This window comes from Triticum urartu, chromosome 1 (genome assembly GCF_003073215.2).
Source record: "Triticum urartu cultivar G1812 chromosome 1, Tu2.1, whole genome shotgun sequence".
NCBI lineage: Eukaryota > Viridiplantae > Streptophyta > Magnoliopsida > Poales > Poaceae > Triticum > Triticum urartu.
Genome location: NC_053022.1, coordinates 549458778 through 549480745, shown reverse-complemented (window position 1 = coordinate 549480745; position 21968 = coordinate 549458778). Strand labels below are relative to the sequence as shown.

Below are 21968 nucleotides of genomic sequence, written 5' to 3'. Positions count from 1 at the left end.
ACTTGCAAATATTCTTTGGCTCCCCTTGTGTCGAATCTATAAATTTGGGTTGAATACTCTACCCTCGAAAACTGTTGTGATCCCCTATACTTGTGGGTTACCAAGACACCACTAGAGGAAAGACAACATACATCTCATCAAAATATTGAACGAATACCAAATTCACATGATTACTTATAACAAGACTTCTCCCATGTCCTCATGAACAAATGTAACTACTCACAAATCATATTCATGTTCAAAATCAGAGGAGTATTGAATATCATTAAGGATCTGAACATATGATCTTCCGCCAAATAAACCAACTAGCATCAACTACGAGTAATCAACACTACTAGCAACCTACAGGTACCAATCTAAGGTTTTGAGACAAAGATTAAATACAAGAGATGAACTAGGGTTTGAGAAGAGATGGTCCTAGTGAAGATGTTGATGAAGATTGACCCTCCCTCGATGAGAGGATAGTTGGTGATGACGATGGCTTCGATTTCCCCCTCCCGGAGGGAAGTTTCCCTGGCAGAACAGCTCCGCCGGAGCCCTAGATTGCTTCTGCCCAGGTCTGCCTTGAGACGGCGGCGCTTCGTCCCAAAAGCTCTCCTATGATGTTTTTTTCCAGGTAAACACCCTTCATATAGCAGAAGATGGACACCAGAGACCTGCCAGGGGGCCCACAAACCCTAGGGGCGCGCCCAGGGGGGTAGGGCACGCCCCAGGCTTGTGGCCACCTGGTGGGTCCCCCTCTTTTATTTCTTCGCCCAATATTTTTTATATATTTCAAAATAATTCTCTGTAAATTTTGAGGACTTTTGGAGTTGTGCAGAATAGGTCTCTCAGATTTGCTCCTTTCCAGTCCAGAATTCCAGCTGTCGGCATTCTCCCTCTTTGTGTAAACCTTGTAAAATAAGAAAGAAAAGGCATAAATATTGTACCATAATGTGTAATAACAGCGCATAATGCAATAAATATCAGCATAAAAGCATGATGCAAAATGGACGTATCACGCATCTCCTCCCAGCGCTCCAGAGTTAGCATTTTGTAGTAGGTGACCTTGGTGTGGACCTTGGCGAACGATCAGGTTGGAGTGGACTAGTGCTCATAGGGGGTCGCGGTAGCGACGCAGATGGGATGGAGAGGGCGGAATGGGGTCGACATGGGTTACCCTCGACGTACGACTTAAATAGTTAGGCCTTGGGGGGGCACCGGAACGACACCATGAATGCATCCTCGCCAAAACCGAAGGATACACCATGCGGATCGATGGGTTTTGGCGCGGGTCCCATCATCAGTCTAACGTGATAGGATTGTCCAGATCACCCACATATTGGCTAGGTTTCAGGAGTGCCGGACAATCGGCCAAACATTCGGACAGGGTATAGAGGGTTCAGATGGGTCGGAATTTCGTGGTTGGGCCATGCACCCGGTTGTATAGGGGGTTTTGAGGGGTCCGGTCATAGGTGCTCTTAGAGCATGTACTACGCTCCAGCTTGGACAACTGCCCCATGTATCCACATCAGATGAATGTATAATGTGGAGGAGAGAAAAAAAGATGGTTGCGCCAAAGCGAGATCTTGCAGAGGAGTCAATTGCTTCGATGAAAAGTTGAGAGAGAAAAGCAAGAGAGGTGTAGCGACCAACGGGAAAAGTAGAAAAGAAGAAGAAGAAGAAGAAGAAGAAGAGAGAGTGCATGTGAGGATTAACTAAATGTGCCGCCTTGTCTTCATATGCATAGTGGATTCCTTGACCACACCATACTAGTGCCTCCATCGCTCGCTAGTGGCTGGGACACGCCCTGGGCGCGTCTCTTGAGGCGGGACTGTGCGCACTAATTAGGTTGCCGTGTTTGTCAATGTCTTTGTATGACCTATGCGTGGTTTAGTGAAAACACTTGAGAAACCGATATTAATCTCCTCCCCTTGTAGCATATCAAGCTATAGGTGTATAATCATATAAGATATATAAACAGTTACTAGAAGCAATGAATACAATTCAAAATACTCTCCACAAGGCCCTCGGGAATAAGTATAACCCCATTAGTCTGTAAAAAAGTATAAATCAAAAGCATAGATGAACTAACACATTCAAATGGAGCTTGAATCGATCTACTCTACATTGCAGCTACCGACACCCACTGCAGCTATCAGAAATCCCGAGTTACAAATATTGGAAACAAACAATAATACAGGACTGAATCCAAAGGAGATTTATCGGAGGTGGTCATAAGAGGAAGCCATACAAAGTTTAGTAATGAACCCAAATCAATCAAAGGGTCATGTTTTAAAGAAAATAATATTTGCCTTTTTGGTGCCGACGGACCTGCAAAGAGAATTAGAGAAAGGAACAAGTTCCGAACTAACATCTACTAGTAGTTATAAAAGTGCGAGTTAGGTGAATCCAGATGGTCTCAGCCATACAACCACCCGTATCCAATGTCCCATGACGTTCCAATGATGTATCCATCACATCACCGACATAACAAAAACACCACTAATTACATCAATTGTTATCAATTTCTGAAATATCATTAATTGTGAGAGATTTTTTAAACAACATTAATTGCATTAATTACAATTAATCTTGAAAACAATATTAACTTAAGTACACAAATAATCTCCATAATGATTGTTTTTCCCCTTAATATTATAATGTCACGACCAATTCTACAAATAAGAAGATTGGGAGACAGTATGTTTGTGCATCAACGAGGATGCAAAAACATGTTATGGACTCCATGGTTGCGAAAATTCCCCACAGTGCGCAACAACACTGGGCCAAGCAACCAAACCGGTGGTGCATGTGAAGGTAGCAACTTCGCCAAGGCCGAAGACCCCTTTGTCTCAATTAGGACCTTGGCCTACTGAAACCAAACGAAGTGGCACGTCCTTTGTGTGGATGAATGAGGGGCCATGCAAAGTGACCACAGCCGTACATGCACATGACTTAGCCTGCATTCTCGAAAGACCAAACCTTAAGAACCTGTTTTGCAAACTAAGGAAAGGGGAATGAGAGTGTAACTCTAATTCCCTTTCCCCATATCAATTACCAGCCCTTCCCCAGGTAATAGATATATGGGACTTGTACATGCGAATTCCCCTTCCACTTCTCTAATGAGTTCCCATTTCACGTGAACAAACAAAGGAATAAAACTCTCTATGCCTCAAACTCCCGTTCCCTCTCTCCAATTCCACCGAACCAAACACGCTGTAAGCAACATCTTTGTAACCAAAGGGAGGACTAATCGAAGTGGAAGAGGAGTCACGGTATACTGCTGAATTAGATGTGGGTGGCACTTGCATGGTTACTAGTCTCGTATTAATGTCCTTGGGGTGTCTCTTTTTTTAAATAAAAATATGTTGTGTATATTTTATTTCGAAATATTTTCCCATCGAAAAAAGAAGTATAGTACTCCGTTTGAGTTGACCTGACCGACCGAGTAGTGGCTAGGCTCTTGAAAGCAAAGTACTTCCCATCAGGGGATTTAGTGGACATGAGTTTTACCGGAAATTCCTCGGCAGTGTTGCGTGGGATTTAGGATGGTCTCGAACTTGTTGAACTAGATGATACCCCGCGCGTTGCTGCGGGACTTTCTGACTTTCCTGAGTAGTTTATTTGGAAAATGTATATTGAATAAATGAAAAGGAAATATGGCTTAAAATGTTTAATAAATACATTTGCATTTGAAATGGGATGTTAGGTTACCAATGGAATGTTGATATTTACATTTGAAATGTTGGAACAAATGCATTTTTTGCACAAATATACAAAAAAAATTCTCTCACGATCATGGATTCCTCTCCTCAATAGTTTCGTTTGCTTCTAATAGCATTGAATCAATTCTAGTACACTTGGCTGGCCTATAGTGACCTCAAGTGAGACATCTGATCACGTGAATGTTTAAATTCTTGTAGCCAAGTATTAACCACTATAAACATAATGCACATAGGAATTAATTATGGTCATAAGATAGTAATGGTAAAGCATTGAAAGACGTCATGTCGTCAAGCAAGACATGAGCTGCCAATTGAGATATATGTTCAAACATCCCAAGGCACCATGAATAACATAAAACCATATAGCTCTTAAAATTGCTAAGGAAGTTGTACTGTACCAAAACAAAACTAAAAGAGATTAAATATTTATAATGGAACGATAACTATTTTTGAAAGGCTTATAACTGTATATTGTACCTTGGCCGGAAGATCTCCTACTCAGATGCTTTTATCTTTTCTATTTCTAGGGAAGTAGCAATTAGGAGATGGGTTGTCCTTGTCATTCTTGATTCTTGAAAGAATCTAAAATGGAAAATAAATTTAAGGAAAAATAATTGGGAAAAGTTGGAGAATGGATTCGTCATATTTACTCTGAATATCTTACTCATAACCACTCCATTAAGATTGACGATGGGTAGAAGTTGAAAGATCTCCTAGTAAAGTGAGCCATGACGGTGAGATAACATTTAACTGCACAACTGGAATGAAAATTTTAAACATGAACTATGTAAGATATAGCATGTAGCGAGGGAAACAATATGCAGGGCTCAGTAATCGGTCAACAATCTATAATGTAATCACTTTTGTAGTTTTGGTGTTGTGCATGACAAAATAAATTATGGAAATCCAACCCTCCATGTACCATAATCATCTATGTTCCATTATTATGATGTACAAAATCAAATAGCGCAATTTAACAACAGTCGGAAAGAACAATCAATAAACATGCATTGTTGGGATGGCAAATAATGCAAACATTTATCCATCCATGAACAAAATTGCAGAAGGCATGGCAAAAAAAGAATTAGTGAATCATACGGTGAGTAGAATATGATAGTAGATCATTAGAATAGTCCATTGAGATATCAAGAACGACCTGATATGAACCGGATGCCATGAAATCAGATGGAGGCAACAGCGGGCCCAGGCAAATCCAAATTTATCCAGAGCACTATAACTTGTATGAGAGAAACATACATGAAGGGAGCAAATAAATTACACAGATAGGTTAATTTGAGAGAGATAAATATAATTAGGGATTAAGATAATGGGTTAGTTACCTTTTCATGTGCAGGGTCCTCGACACAATCGAAGATAGAAGTATCATGGTAACCTTATATCACTGAACATACCAGTACATCCTCGCAGTAAAAAAAATATCACAAACCATATCCTCTATCTAATCAGAGGTTTCAGCAGGTTCTAAGGCGCTCGCAGTTTATTCTCACATGTACGGTACTTTTAATCAATAATTGAACCAAGATGTGTCGTCTTTAGGAGGGATCACTCCTCGTGCTTATCTGTCATAATTTCGACAACTTTCAAACAAAATGTATCTTGTTTCACATTACTATTCTCAGATCCATGCAAGACTAATGAGAATGGACTGGAAAAAATATGTTCACCATCCTTGAGCTGTTGACCGATATACTGAAGTAACTGTTGGCATAAATACATGATAATGACTGAAACGCAATTGCAGAATCTGCACAAAAAGTAACCTACAAACATTAAGATGTTTCGATTATTTAGAGATACATTTAGAACACACCAGTAATTATAAATAGAATATGTGTGGAGCGAGAAAGAAGATTATGTATGACATACCACCAAAGGAGATTTGAGCATTTTGCCAAGGTAATTTCTTCAGAAGTCTTCTTTAGCAATGAACGATATTGTAGTCTGTGCAAAATTAATGCAATCCCGCTAACAAAAATGGTGGAAGATGAGTTTACCTGGATATTAACATCGCTTTCTCAAAGGGATCCAGTTGAATGATTTACATAAACTGTAGAGCAAATTAGAATCGACTATATGTGTATGGAGCCCCCCACTATATTTACCACACTGATCTACCATGTATGAATATTACTGAATTTTTGTTTATCTTCATATTACATGCAAAGCTCTGATGCAAAGCAATGTTCCTCCATACACATAAGATGTACAACAGCAGGGCCGTACCGGGAAAAATGGAAGTCAGAAAATGAGCCCTCGGCATAGCAAGTGACGATGAGGAAAACAAGATCTAATTGTTATTATTATTATTAGGATTATATATCACGTTGGTACAGAGTACAATCTTCTGAATAACATCTAGAGATTTTCAGAAGAAAGGTTTGGTTCTTTAACAACAAACCTATCAAGACCACCTTTTAGAGATTCAGTGAGTATCTTTTTTTCTGACGTTTTTCATATCCTGACTGGCACTTCCTAATTCTAGAGGACATTGCAGAAAGTAAAATAAGCGACACAGGAACTAAAAAATGAACCTGCGGTCAAAAAAGAATGAAACAAAAGAACCTGTCTTCGATCGATGTGAGAAGAAGATCAGGGGGAGGAGATGCGTGTTGCTTTGGCGATCAAGAACTCGCAGCCTCATCCAGCCCGCTGAGCGCTTGGATCTCTGTGACGAGCAGGGCCTCTAGGGATCCAGGCTCCACTTGATTCTAACACACACAGGTCGCAGGGCCGGCAAGGTGGCAACTGGAAACGAAGGAGGTCGAGTGAAAGACTGATTTGCAGGTCTGATGATTCGAGATGAATAGAACACCAACCAAATAAATAGATGGGGATTGGAAGTGATACGTTACCTATTCCACAGCTCATTGCAACGGATAATTTGGGGAAATCGTGAAAAATTAATAGCTGAGGGATTTGGAGCGGAACGTTGGCTAGTGAAGGACTGGAGATTGATTTAATCTAGCAGGGAAAGAGGAACGGCGGCGGCGTTGTGAAGAAGACGAAGAGAGAATGGTAATAGAGAGAGAGGCGTGCGTGAGAAAAGGGCCCAAGAGGAACGACCAACAGCGGTGGCGTTGTAATTTACTACTCTTAGGAACACAAGTTGGGAGTTAGCTCAGTTAATTCATTGTGGGGCCCCGCAGGCATGCTACAACCTGTTTTGTGCTAATTACTAAGAATACTAGTACTAAGTATATACAAATTTGGGGCCCCACTGATTTGGGGGCCCTGTACAGCCACACACGCTACACATGTCCACGGTACGGGCCTGTACAACAGCCATATCATGTCAAGTTTTAATATATCTCAGACACAATTTTACACAATTCTGCAACTTGAAACTTTCCAAGAAAGAATAGCATAGCCAAATAACACTACAATAGCAGAAGCATACAACATCACAAAAGGAGATACAGCCAATCCAAAAGCAAGTTTAGGGAGAGGGAGAAGAGGAAGAGATGCTCACGCTCTTCTTTCAGGTTGGGCTTGCGGGCGTTGATGGCGGCAGCGAGGAGGTGGGGGAGGCGATCAGACTCGACGGGCTCGATGTGCGATGGCAACTCCTCATGGCCCTTGTAGCAGAGGAACACGGGGCACTCGTGGAAGACCACCTTCCCGGCGTGCTCCTCCTTCCCAAGCTCCTACAACTGGAACCCGAACTCCTCCAGATTGGGGGCCATGGCGGGAATCGCCACGTCCAAAGCGTCTGAGGCCGCCGATGCTAGGACCCAGAGCAGAGCAATGGCGTGTGCATAGGCTAATTCAGTTGTGCTTCTCGATGATCTGGTGGGCAGCAATGGAACCGTGGCTCGGTCCAGGCAGAGGAGAGGGATTGGGAAAGGGAAAGATGAGCTCGAGAGGGAAGGGGAAGTTCTGTAACCGATTAAGAGGTGGTTGTCGTGGATTTGAAGAGGCAAAGAGGCAGAAGGAAATCAAACAGTTGGTACTTGGTAGACTAAATGTGAAACGCACCGGATCATTGATAATGGAAGATGGAACATGCCCGCTTCAATTAATTATCAGAGTTTAATCACATAATTCGTGGGAAAAATGCTGAGATAGCATGATGCTGATGTGGTGAGGCTGCAAACCAAATGACGAGGTGGCATGATGGTGATGTGGATAGTGTGCATGTTGAGAGAATTGTAATAGTAAGGATCAACTTCTTAAGAATGTAAGATGAGGCATGATTAGGGGTGTTAGCAACAACAACAAAATCTGCTTGTGGAGGGATCCCCCTTTCTCAGACCCATCTCTCCTAAAGGGAGATGCCGACTCAAGAAAGTCTTTGATCTGCTCGACATCAATGGTCGATGAAACACCGAACTCGTCAATAAACACTGGTCTATCAGAGCTTCACCGAGCTAGGAGGAAGATTTTATCGCTTGGTTCCCCGGGAAACATGGAATTTTTTCAGTAAAAATCGCATATCACCTTGCGATGCAAGAACATGTGCAGGAGCATAATGCAGTGCGAGTCCGGACAAAGAGCGTATGTGCCGAAATTTGATTTGGAAAGCCACTGTGCGACATAAGATGCGTATGTTCGCCTGAAAGGTTGTAGTTGATGCCCTCCCAACGAACAGCTGCAAAGCAAGACACCATGTAAATGTTTCGGTACAATGATCGTTTTGTGGTGCAGAATTGGAAGACTTGTTTCCGCATGCAAGGAATCTGTTGGAGGAGATGAGATGTGACTAGCCATTGGTAGAAAATACCAAGCTAGTACAAGATTGGTTGTTTGGCGGATCAGTCAGCTCACATCAGGTCCATGATCATCATGCTTCTGTGGAGGATCTGGAGCCTACACAATGACCTGGTGCCTGTAAAGGAAGCACCATCTCCGCATGCATCTCACTTTGTACAACCAGGCACAAAAACACAGCATGGAGTAGATTATCATGGGCAAGACCTCCGTTATTGAAATACCTATCAGGCGTGAACCTGCTTGGGTGACTAGGAAGTCGTGGCCCAAGCCGCCCACAGGCTACACAACGTCATCGGTGGACGGCTCATATGTGAAAAAAATTCCGATGGTTTAGTAATTTTTCCAGCTCACAATTCCATCTGTAAGGACGCGGGAAGCAGAGGTTAGCACAAATCTTGAATGTTTATCTATGAGTGTGCAACGCCCTGCCCTACCAATTGTGGTCTAGCAAGATAGCTCGGTTGCTAACTTGCTATCGCTTCCTTGACGGATGATTTACTTGACCGCTCTGCCTATGGACATTTGATGCCATAGATTAAGAAGCTCCTACAGCTTTGTGTGTTTGTTCTTATTTTTTTGATCGAAAGGGGTTTCCCCTGCTTCATTTTATAAAAACAAAGCAAAGCGAGTCACAGCAGACCGTTACAAGCATTCGAGACCTGCCTGAATGGCAGGACCAGAGACACCGGAAACTAGATGGTAATCAAAACATAGTTGCTCATAGTCTAGCTAGCTAGTGTAGGGAGATCTGGAGGTAGCACTGCGCGTTGTGTGCACCAGGTTTCATACAGTGTAGAGCTATTTACTGAGGAATAAATGAATATCGACACAAAAAAAAGGAATAAATGAATACTCACTTTTTCCAAATAATAATAATTATAAATAATAAAAAATACTAGTAATAAAAGTGGCTGAGTTGACTTGATCGACCGACCGGCCGGCCGGCTTGACCCAGAGGCAAGCTGACGTACTACTACTCACCTGACTGACCCATGGCTCCCCACCCCACCCACAGAAGATCCAGCGGCGGATCCTCAAAAAAAAAAAAAAGAAAAGAAGATCCAGAGGCAGTTCTACGGCGCGAGGAACAACCTATGAACACGCACGCGCCCGCCCCGTCCAAATCCACCCCTCCGGACTCCGGAGATACGAAATTTCCTTCCTTCCAGCAGACGCAGACGCGCCATAGGCCAGCATCGATCGCGAGCGAATCCGCGCGTCATTATTCCCATTAACAACAGCAAGCAAAGGAGAAGGAGCAAATAATAAACGGAGAGCGGAAAGGGGAGGGGTTTTTAGTAGTCGTAGCATGGAACAGCAGCATCATCGTCCCGCGACCCGAATCCAAATCCAAATCCAAATCCAAATCCATCCCGTGGCCTCCCGTCTTTCCTCCTCCGCCCCTCTCCCCCAATCCCAATCCCAGTCGCCGCCTCCCCTTCCTCCTCCGGTTCCCTCGCGCTCCTGTGGTTCCCGGCGCGGGTCCGGATTCGAGCCCTCGGCCGCGGCCGCGGGGTTCGAGGGGGCGTGAGGGCGGTTGCTGTTGTTAGGTTTCGGCGGATCTAGGTAGGGTTCGATTCGATTCGGACCGAGGCGGGATGGACTCCTCCGGCGACGGAGGGGACGAGGGGGCCGGGGCCGCGCCGGGGAGCCCCGCGTCGGCGCCCTCCGCGGGGGCTGCCGGGGCCGGGCCCGGCGGCGCGTCTGGATCCAGCGGGAAGCCCACGGCGAGGCGCGTCATGAAGACGCCCTACCAGTTGGAGGTCCTCGAGCAGACCTACACAGGTTCGCCCACGCTTCCTTCCCTCTCTGAATTTCGCTAGTGTTTTTCTCACAGGATTTTCGATCCAAGTATGCACGCGCGCTCGTCAGTTTTTTCCCTAGGATTTAATCAGCGCTGTTTCTGGTGATGGTGCAGATGACCCGTACCCTAACGAGGCCAAGCGGGTGGAGCTGTCGGCGAAGCTGGGGCTCACGGACAGGCAGCTGCAGATGTGGTTCTGCCACCGGAGGCTCAAGGACCGCAGGCCGCCGCCCGCCACCAAGCGGCGGGACGAGGAGGTCGCCGTGCCGGTCCTGGCGCCCCCGCCCGTGCTGCACCACTCGCTGCCACACCCGCACGCCGAGCCAACGTACGGCGAGCAGCTGCTGCTGCCCTGCGGCAGCTCCCGCAGAGGGCCTGGCCGCTCGTCTGCCGTGCCGAGGATTTCTGCTCCAGAGGTTGACAGGAGGTACTACGAGGCGGCGCATCAGGTCATGCTGCCTCCGCAGGCACCGGTGCAGCTCACGCGGGCCGCGCACCGGGCGATCGAGACCGTGCAGCAGCTCATAGGAGAGCCGCTGAGGGAGGATGGGCCCGTGCTTGGTGATCACTTTGATCCGCTCCCTCCTGGTGCATTTGGAGCGCCTATGCCTGTTGGTATGAGTGTTATGCCCATTGTGCTTCCCTTTTTCTTTTCTTCGTTTGTGCCTAGTATGTTTGCATGCTTAATGGCACAAATGAGTAAATAGAGGTGGATATGAACTTGAATTATTTTTGTGTTCACGCAAGTGTTAGATACTATATCGTTTAGTAGTGTTGCTGTTGATGCCAATTGTTTGTGTGATACTTCCAATATTCTAAATGCTTTGTTGTTGTTGTTGTTGTTGTTGTTGTTGTTGTTGTTGTATAGTATATACTATCGATATTCTGACTTGAACTCTGCTCTTGTCATGTTATGGAGTAGTTCCAGAGCAGCGGAAGCAGCCTTATCGATCACATGAGACCAGTGTATTTTCTGCACACGATCCCAAGCCCATGAAGGTATGCTTCAGTGCATTTGCAGACACATGTTTAATTTTGGCCGTCACTGAGCTGCACCCCTGTTACCGAGTAGATGGTCTGAGTAGAAGGTTAACTAGTCTATCCCAGTTTGCATTCATAATAAACTGTTTGATGAGAGGGTTTATTCATTTATATCCCTGTTTGCCTGCAAGGAGCGAACTGTCTTTCATGCAGAGCCACCTCTGAATACTTCAAATGTTTGTTGAGGCACTACTTGCACATTTGCATTTGATGCACCATAGTTACTTATGAAGATATTGGAGCCTAAGCAGCGCTGCATATAACATGGCGAAATCATCATGGCTAATCTTGAAAGCTGGCTGCGTGTAGTAACTGTGCGAATTTGTCCCAACTGGCTTTGGGGCCAAGTTTGGGATTAACAGGCTAGGCCTAATGATATATGTTATGATGTATATTCTTTATGGTTTTCTGGCCTTGTTGACCTGATTAGCTGCTCAAAGGCAAAATTAACCAATCATGTGAGCAGCCTAACCAAGGAAATTATATGGTTTAGAGACAACTGCTAATTATTTGCGCAGAGCCTACCTTATGGCGTCTTTGTAAAATGGCCACAATGATTTTATAATGTATGTAAACTAGCAAGTTGCTGTACTGGAACTTTATCGATGGACCTATGAAGTCAATTTCGGATTTGATGTCTATAATCCTTCCCCAGACCCCACCTGGTGTGGGAGCTTCTATCTCTTGGTTTGTCCTTTTAGTGATGTAGAATGCTCATTTGACTCAAGTACAAGGCATGGCCTTTTGCAGTAACTGTACATTGCTACCCTTGGCTCCATTAAATGGAAAATTTTGAGTTTATTCCTTGTATATATATTGTTGCATTAAAGGGAATAGTGCAACGAGAGACGTATCTTCTGCTCTGTTTATGGACCAATACGTGGATGAGTGGTCCTTGTTAGCTTGATTACTACAAACATGTGTTCCTCTCTCATGACTGATCACATCGCACTTGTACTTCCATACTTCATACTCAATTTTACAGTAGCTGTATCCTCCTGTTCTGTTTTCTGCTTGCCTTGTTGTTTTTAGTTTGACAGTATTTTTGTTCTGTTTTTTCCTTGCAGGCATCAGCATTCTTGCCAAGCATAGACCCTTCTGTTTCAAGTACAGTTACTGGGAAGAGGAAGTACATGTCTGGAAATTCTTCTCATCTTCCTTCACGGGCAGTACATGAGTACCAGTTTCTTCCAGAACACACTAGCGATATATATGAGAGAACAAGCCAGTCGTGTTTTTATGATGCTTCAGCGGAAGCTTCAAATTCGAGGATATCTTCTCTGTCTACAGGATCACGCTTACTACATGGTGCTGAGAAAGCATCTAGCTATGCATTTGATGGTCAAGTATCTGGCTCTAGCCATTTAATTCAACATGGAAAACCATTGATCTCCCTGTCGGGATCCGCAGATTATGAGATGGCTTCGAATATTGATGTTAGTCCTGCTCCAATTGAAGGCCAGTTTGGCATTCCTCAGGTTGCTGGACTTCAAAATCCCCTTGCATCCGCTGAAGGAGTGGATTATCACGATGAAGATGCATATCGACTGGATAGAAAGCGAAAAGTATGATTTTTGCTTCATGGATGCCATTTTTTTTCTGCACACATCATGTGAGTTGATGTATGATCTTTGTTCTCATATTTACTCCAGCATAATGAAGAATCAAAGATTGCGAAGGAAGTTGATGCTGAAGAAAAACGGATAAGAAAGGAACTCGAGAAGCAAGATGTGTTGAAGAAAAAGGTATTCCTTGTTCATGTTATAGAAGGTCAATTGTGTCTTTCATGGTAAGGCATTTAACATTCTAATATATTTGCAGAGAGAAGAACAAATGCGGAAGGAAGTTGAGAGGTATGACCGTGAAAGAAAAAAAGAAGAGGAGAGGTTTATGCGCGAAAAACAGAGGGAAGAAGAGAGACTCCAGAAGGAACAATGGCGTGAACAGAAGCGCATGGAGAAGTTTTTGGTGAAACAATCCTTGAGAGTTAGTTCACTGGCTCCTAAACTATAAATGCATCAGGCATAGAGATTAGACCACTTGTACTTTTCAGTTTATAACCTGTTCTCTGCACAGGCCGAAAAACTAAAGCAGAAAGAGGAGCTTCGAAAGGAGAAAGAAGCTGCAAGACAAAAGGCTGCTAATGAAAGGGCTACAGCACGTAGAATTGCACGGGAGTACATGGAACTAATGGAAGATGAACGATTAGAACTAATGGAACTGGTTTCACGAAGCAAAGGGTTGCCCTCGATGCTTTCTCTTGATAGTGACACATTGCAGCAACTCGATTCATTTAGAGGTCTGCACTACATTCCTGGATCTATGCTTATGTACTCTGCACTGCCTTTGGTTCCTTTGTTTTTGTTTCAGAAAAAGAAAAGAAAAAGCATATGTCGATTTAATACTGAACATTCTCTTTCTCAATTGGGTACCTAGACTTATCTTTTGTATGTCCAAAGACAAGTTCTATGTCAAAAGGATTATCAACTTGAAATTTATGATCTACCTGTTCCTAGTACATTTTCAGCCGGAAGTTCTGCTGCTACTTGGGTTATCAATATATTATAAGAATGGAGTACTTTTTAAAATAATTTGGACTAGTTTAATTTAATATATTTAATTGTTCAAACATTTGAGCCTTGCCTGCTGTTAACTTTTTTTTTCCTAATAAGGAAGCTACTAAAGAAATAAATTTCATTAATGTTCAATATTTTAAGGCACAAGGGAGTCTACCCTTCCCATATTAAAATCATTATAAGTGTGAAAACAGATACTCCCTCTAGTATCATATAATAGCTGTCACTTTGGACAGTGGCATGGTATGCAACCTACTAATTTATATGGTATGAAAGTAATTTTCAAGAGAAATTTGCACATATGATTTAGAGGCACCCAGTCTAAATATGCCCAATGATACTGCTAGTCAATGTTTAAAAGTTACCTTGGCTTTGTTCAAAGCACAGCTTTTTAGGGAACCCAAGGGAGTAGATCAAGTGATCTCATGATTATTTACTGCTTAGCTGGTGCTATATCATATGAACACTTTCTTTGGTTGAGTTATAAATATCACAAAAAAGAGGAACTTTTTTTGCTTGCTACTTTGGCTCTGTTTAAGCTTGAAGTGTAGCAGCTTAATGCAACATCTGAATTGTGGTTTATCCTTGTGCAGGAATGCTGACACAGTTTCCTACTGAAGCTGTGAGATTGAAGGTGCCATTTTCAATAAAGCCATGGACAAGTTCTGAGAGTAACATTGGAAACCTTCTGATGGTACTTCCTGATCTGATTCTTCAACTTTTTTTTCTTTTGTCCCCTAAATCCTCTCACCAGCAATCCACCCACAACCACACACCCAAAGATGGGTAAACTGAAGCTTGAAAATTGCACTTTAAAAATCTTGCTGCCCTGTGTAAACGAAGGGCACAATTGTAAAGCTGAAGTGTAAAGAATACAATTTCTGTCATCGTATTGTTCCTCTAGAAAGTTTTATTCTTCTACTACTACATATGCTTCTTTGGCAATTGTGTATGAAAAAGAATCTTGTACATGTGTTTGCTTGCTTTGTTAATCTGCACATTTTTTGTAAAACGATGACAGGACCTTCTTTTCAAAGTATATGCTAGAGTGTATTCTTTTTTTAACTGAAGCTGCTTTCTATGAAATTCAGGTGTGGAAGTTCTTTTTTACCTTTGCGGATGTACTTGAGCTTCCATCATTCACACTCGACGAGTTTGTGCAATCTCTTCATGATTATGTAAGTTATTTGCCCGATCTATGATGCTAAAACAGAAACTTTGTACTGTTGACTCTAATCAATGCTGAGATGCGCACCTGCTATACGATGCTGGTTATATTTGAATAAGACCCTAGACTTCTCCATTCGTTTACTCCTCTTTCCTTGGTTTTCATACCCTATTCATTCATACGTTGACTGTTGGATGCTAAAGAGTAAGACTGAACTGGCATTTGACTGTCGGACTTGGATCATGATTAAGTTTTCAGAGATTTTATTTCTGCGCCTTTTATGAAATTTGACTTTGTCTGTTGGTTGCTGGTATTCATTTGGCAGGACTCAAGGTTGTTGGGGGAATTGCATGTTGCTGTGCTGAAATCCATCATAAAAGATATTGAGGATGTTGCCCGGACTTCTTCAGTTGTTTCCGGAGTGAATCAGAGCAGTTCTGCTAACCCCGGAGGTGGACATCCACAGATTGTTGAAGGGGTGTGTGTGCATATCTCCTCCTTTTCTATAACATAGATTTTGTTCCGCACAGAACCAATTTTATCTATAATTTAACACATCTGATTTCTTGCTATTAGGCATATGCTTGGGGGTTCAACATACTTACCTGGCAGCGCCACTTGACTTATCTTACGTGGCCTGAAATATTGCGCCAATTTGGTTTATCTGCTGGTTTTGGGCCTCAGTTGAAGAAAAGGACTGAAGATGTATACCATGACGATAATGAGGTATTGACTTTTGAAAGTTTCCAATATACATATGATATTAGCTTGACAGCTACTCCCTCTGTCCCACAATATATGGGACGGAGGGAGTATATTGTAGGACAAAGTATATATGGCCCCAGTTACAAAAAGGTATATGACCCCAGTGACAAAAAAGTCTATGACCCCATGGAATATGGGGCTGTGTCCATGTTTACTATGAAATACGGGCTGTGTCCATGTGAACTATAAAACCATCTGACTAGAACCCTGGTACTTATGAGAACTGTCTACTTAACCTCAAGTGGTTGTTGCTAAGTGGGTGGGAGTAAACAATACTATTATACTCATCAAACCATGTGCAATTCTTAGTTTTATAAGGACACCTGATTATCTTGGATGATAACTGACAGTATTTATGCTGTTCATGATAATTGAAACTTAAGAGTACATATTTGCAGCTCTATAGCTTTTATGAACCTACAATTTGTGCTCTTTTGTTCTTCATGGCTAGAAAAGAGTGTATATACTCGAGAACTTCGATCAAATTAATGCAAAATTTGTTGACAGGGCCGGAATAGTGCGGATGTTATTTCCACTCTGCGAAATGGTTCAGCAGCTGTGAAATCTGCTGCTTTGATGAAAGAAAGGGGCTACACCAACCGTCGCAGGTCTAGGCACCGTCTGACACCTGGAACGGTAAAATTTGCTGCTTTCCATGTTTTATCACTTGAAGGAGACGAAGGTCTCTCGATACTGGAAGTTGCAGAAAAAATTCAGGTACATCTGCATCTCAGTTTTTCTTCCAAACTAACCCTGACCTGATATTGTTTACTTATCTGACCTTCTTGATTTCATTATTAATCCCTTCAGAGATCTGGACTTAGGGACCTTACAACAAGCAAGACACCTGAGGCATCTATATCTGCTGCATTGTCAAGGGATACCAAGCTTTTTGAAAGAACTGCGCCCTCGACATATTGTGTTAAAACTCCTTATAGAAAAGACCCAGCTGATTCTGAGGCTGTGTTCTCAGAAGCAAGGGAAAAAATAAGGGTGTTTCAGAATGCACTTTCGGGGTGTGAAGAAGTGGAAAAGGATGTGGAGGATGCTGAAAGGGGGGATGATGATTCTGAATGTGACGAGGCCGATGATGATCCTGATGGCGATGAAGTGAATATAGACGAAAAAGATGTCAATGCTTCAGTAGCTAGAGCAAAAGATGCTGGCTTGCCAATTGCAGCTGGTGACACAAATGATGAAGTAAAAGGTGTGATTAACCCATCTATGCCATCAAGCCCTCACAGTAAATCTCCAAGTGGCTTGCAGCGTATGGTAGATAAGTCCACTGCAGTTAGTACTTCAAGTGATCCACCCATTGGAGCTTCACAAGACGCAGAGATTGATGAAAGTAACCAAGGGGAATCCTGGGTTCAGGGGCTAGCTGAAGGTGACTACTGTGATCTTAGTGTGGAGGAACGCCTCAATGCATTGGTTGCACTGATTGGTGTTGCCACTGAAGGAAATTCTATGCGTGCAATTCTGGAGGTATTTATCTTGCCTAATCTCTATATCTTGATATTTTCCCATTGAACGGCATCTGAGCAAGTGACTGCACTTTTGCAGGAACGTCTTGAGGCAGCAAATGCTTTAAAAAAGCAAATGTGGGCAGAGTCACAACTTGATAGAAGGCGTTCAAGGGAAGAGTTTGCAGGCAGAATGCAACATGATCCTTGCACGGATTTGAAGGCTGATGCGGATCAAGGAAATAATGTTGGTGAATGCACTCTTACTCCAGTACATAATCTCATCAAAGAGAATGGTGGAAAGGCCAGCTCAGTAAACAATGATTTTCTCGTCGACCAACAAAGTCAACTTAATGCTGGTAATATGGTTCACGAGGGGAATGGTGTAAGCAGGATATCCAATGCTAACCCAGAGAGCTTGTCTGCTCAGCAATATGCTTCATCTGAGAAAACACGATCTCAGTTGAAATCATTCATAGGTCATAAGGCAGAACAGCTGTATGTCTACAGATCATTGCCTCTTGGACAAGATCGAAGACGGAATCGGTATTGGCAGTTTTCTACTTCTGTATCATCCAATGACCCTGGGTCTGGAAGAATATTCTTTGAATCTAGAGATGGATACTGGAGGCTCATTGACTCGGCTGAGGTGGGTATTTTTTAATTCTTAACTCTTAAAAATGCAGTTCTGTCGTCCAATATTCTCAATAGAAGCTGACACATGATGCAGTTCAGCTGGTTCATTTTGTCCTTCTATCTGTTAATCAGTCACTTCATTGCTTGTGCAATTTACTTTATGCGATCATGTTAAAGTATGAACACATGACATTCAAATACGAGAGAGAATTGTTACCTCAAGTTGAATGGATTGCATCTATATCATTGGAGGGTGGGGCTGTGGGAGGGCACAATTGATAAGAGTAAAGTGAAATTGCTCATGGTGTCTTTCTGAAAACTATTTTTGTTGGATGACATAAACCATCTATCTATACTCGATCGAATGGCTTTTAGATATTATTTGCTTTCTCCTCTCCCATTCTAATACTCCCTTTCTCAAGATTGTTGTGAATGTTCAGCCAGTGTTGTGCTGTATTACTCGGATGCACTGATTTCTGCTGGTGCCGGCTAGAAATTGAGTTTTCTGTGACCAGCTTGAAATGAGAATTTCTAACTAGTTTTTATTGTTGATTATTACTTGCTGACCTCTTCTTTAAGTTTACTACCCTTGGTGTTTGGACTGGTGTTGGAGCATATGCTGCCAATCAACTCTGAACTGCTAACAGCAGCTGATCTATTGAAAAAGTAGATACTTATTAGAGTGATTATCATTCATCTTCCTCCATCATTTAGCAAGTGGACATAAATTCTTATTAACTGATTATGTACTACGTCACTCTTAAAGAGATTTTTGTGTTTTTTTACACAACCAACTGCATTATCTCATTTACAATGTATCTGCAGAATTAGAATCACCGTTTTAACATGATGTCTTGCCGTAAAATGCAGGCATTTGATGCTTTAGTAGCTTCCCTTGACACTCGTGGCATCCGGGAGTCACATCTGCATTCAATGTTGCAAAGCATCGAGTCAACCTTTAAGGATGCTATAGGGAGGATAAAGTGTGCCACTATAGAACACTCAGCTGGAAGGAATTTGAGAAATGGAAGTAGTGAAATCATTAGCCCAAATCATAGTAATGAATTTGGAAGTCCATGCAGCACCCTTTCAGGTGTCGTTTCTGATACTGGAGTGGCATACTCGGATTCTTTCAAGATAGAGCTCGGGCGTAATGATCTTGAGAAGGTTGCTATTTCCAAGAGGGCATGTATGTTTCTGAAGTGGATGTGGGAGGGCAATCATCAGTCCACATGTGCCATGAAATATGGAAAGAAACGGTGTTCTGATTTGATACATGGTTGTGATTATTGCTATCAGATTTATTTAGCTGAAGAAACACACTGTTCGTCTTGCCACAAGACATTCAAATCCATTCACAGTCTCTCGGAACATACATCACAATGTGAGGAGAAACGGAGAACCGATCCTAATTGGAAGATACAAATATCAGATGATTCTGTTCCCATAAGACCGAGATTGCTGAAGCTGCTGTTAGCTACCATTGAGGTTGGTAATTACATGTTTTTAGTCATTGACCTGCTGTTCCTATTGTGATTGTTTCTAGTAGCTCTGTTGTTTAAGTTGTTAGCATTTTGTATCTCAGGCCTCGGTTCCAGCAGAAGCTCTCCAACCATTTTGGACAGATGGATATCGAAAATCATGGGGTGTTAAGTTGTTTTCTACATCATCCAACGAAGAAATTTTCCAGGTTCCCCATCCTTTCCCTTTCTATTATAGTCGATGCACCAAGTAGTTTCTTTTTGTTTGGTAGACACGGTTGCCTTGAGTTTTATCATTAGTACTCAATGCACCAAGTAGTTTATTTAGTTTGGTTGAGAGGGGCCTCACATCGGATCCACTTGTCCACAAAGAACATTCTGGAAATTATTTCACCCAATGAACTGTACATGCGCTGCTTTAGTTCTCGTGATGTAGATTATAGTTTAGACAAGAGATGACAGTCATCTAAGTCCCTCTAATAGTTAGATCGATACTGCTTTAAACCATAAGGATTCCATCACCACCAACTTGCTTCAGTTTGCCAGCCTAAATGTTCTAGCAGTTGCTACTTTACCATGTTTTAATAGCGAGAGTAACTTAGCAGGAACCTTTATACATGTTTGTATTTGCCCACCTGAAATATTGCTGTCGTCATGTTTTTGCAGCTGTTAACTGTGCTGGAAGGTGCACTAAAAAGGGATTACTTGTCATCTAACTTTGAAACGACTGCTGAGTTGCTTAATTCAAATACACTAGATTTTGCTGGTCGGAATTCTATTGCATGTTCTGGATCTGCTGCTGTACTTCCATGGGTACCCAGCACTGCTGCTGCTGTTACATTACGGCTGTTAGACCTTGATTCTTCCCTCTCGTACACGCTTGATCAAAAGGCAGGATTAAATAAAGAGCGAGAAGCTGGGGATTTCATTGTGAGTGTCTTGCCTTATTATTATTGCATATCTTTTCATGGTATTTGCATGATTTGCTGGTAATGAGGTGTCATCTTTGATGCCTTAAATTATGTGATGTGTTGATACATCACGATGATTTGTTTGGATATCTTAACGCTCTTTTTTCATCATACCTTGTTTCTTCTATGCAGAAGGGTCCTTCGAGATATACTGCTGTTAAGAACAAACAAGAAATGGGGCCGGTGGGAGCTCCTGGCTTTGATCATCATGTTGGAGCGCAGCTGACTCCTAGCAATGGTCTTAGAGGCCGTGGACGAGGAGGTCGAGGGCGTGGCAGGGGAGGTAGATCCCTCAGTCGTGGTGGCAGGGTCCCAAGAGGTGTTGGCAGCTCTCCCAGGATTGAGTTCAGGGATGACAACAATGTGTCTTATAAGGAAACCACAGATAAGCAAGCTGGCCGAGGCCGTGGGCGTGGTCGCGGCCGTGGGCGCGGGCGAGGACGTGGACGTGGACGTGGCAGTATCACTGAAAGTGGCAGTGGCAGTGGCAGTGTCCGAGGTCGTGGAAGAGGACGAGGACGAGGACTTCGAACTGTTAGGCCTAGGCAGCCAGTTGAGCTTGGAGCCAGATCAATTCCAAAGGCAAACTTGTTGGGAACCTTTGGCATGCTAAGTAATGCAAAGCCTATGACTCTGCATTCTCCACAGAGCTCTGGTGCGGAAGAGTGGGGCTTGGATAGACGAGCATATGCCGAGGATGACGAGGACAACTCAGTATCTCAATCAGATGAATCAGAAGGGGACGAAGAAAATGGCGAGCCCATGAACGAGGATTACGATGAGCAGCTTCCAGATTATTCAAGGGACAATTCTGCATCCAGCCCCCGTCAGATGATGGATTCGGAGTCAGAAGATAATGATGAATACGATGAGGAGGACGGGGCTGACTATGATGCTGAGCAACCTATGGACGAAGACAACGATGATGCTGAGATGAGCGGGGATGACGAACTTGGTGATGACGGCGACGATGATGACGGTGGTGGTAGTCAGGGTGGAGCGGGGAACGCCGACGACGATGATGCAACATCCTATTCTTCAGAGTATAGTGAATAAGAGATGTCAGGAAGAACCGGGTCCATGCTGCCGAGTAGTGATGACTGATCTACAGTTTCGCCTTGGGTTGCCCAAATGCTGAAAGAAGTATCGAAGAGGATGAAATAGGTTTACATTTGATTGTTGGGACGCAAATTTGCTTGCTCCCGCTGGACTGGACTTGAGCTTTGTACATACTTGTTAGTTGCTTACAGACTAGATGCTCCCAGTGTATACAAGATTACCGTCGGTTATAGAAGTGGTACTTTCTGCTTCATTCCTGTTACCGTTCATCTCGTTGCAGAGTGAGCAACCGCGCACTTGATAAGCACAGGAACCAACCAAATGCTGCGCCAATAGATTGTCCCTTACATTTCTAACACTAATCAACCAAAGCGACAAAAGAAATTTCCATATCTTAGAACATCTGAATATATAACCTGCAGGGATTTAGAAACATGCATAATCTTTGCATCTAGCACGCACAAACATATTAAAATTTTGTGGCAGAAGCTGGATTTGGAATTCACTCATGTAAAGCCTGGCTGAAGCTCATGCAAAGCATATCTCTGTCTGAAACCGTCTCCAGC

At 43.0% G+C, this 21968-nt stretch overlaps 1 protein-coding gene across 1 annotated transcript; it reads left to right on the top strand.

The window, feature by feature from the left end:
• The first annotated feature begins 9488 nt into the window (after positions 1-9488).
• LOC125528901 (homeobox-DDT domain protein RLT2-like) lies at positions 9489-21655 on the top strand. The gene is made up of 18 exons (XM_048693324.1): positions 9489-10223; positions 10357-10857; positions 11165-11241; positions 12351-12848; positions 12936-13028; positions 13105-13269; positions 13360-13582; positions 14453-14553; positions 14951-15037; positions 15353-15505; positions 15604-15753; positions 16300-16509; positions 16603-17277; positions 17356-17904; positions 18762-19379; positions 19477-19581; positions 20039-20302; positions 20476-21655. Exons 1-18 carry the CDS (start codon positions 10037-10039, stop codon positions 21397-21399), a joined length of 5580 nt encoding a protein of 1859 aa, XP_048549281.1. The 5' UTR covers positions 9489-10036; the 3' UTR covers positions 21400-21655.
• Positions 21656-21968: the final 313 nt, after the last annotated feature.

What these genes read in the sequence shown, in the direction of transcription:
- LOC125528901 (XM_048693324.1), top strand. Translation starts at nt 10,037, where the DNA reads ATGGACTCCTCCGGCGACGGAGGGGACGAGGGGGCCGGGGCCGCGCCG. An exon ending in ATCCACAGATTGTTGAAGGG is followed by an intron (nt 15,506 to 15,603) that starts GTGTGTGTGCAT and finishes TCTTGCTATTAG; the next exon opens with GCATATGCTTGGGGGTTCAA. An exon ending in TATACCATGACGATAATGAG is followed by an intron (nt 15,754 to 16,299) that starts GTATTGACTTTT and finishes ATTTGTTGACAG; the next exon opens with GGCCGGAATAGTGCGGATGT.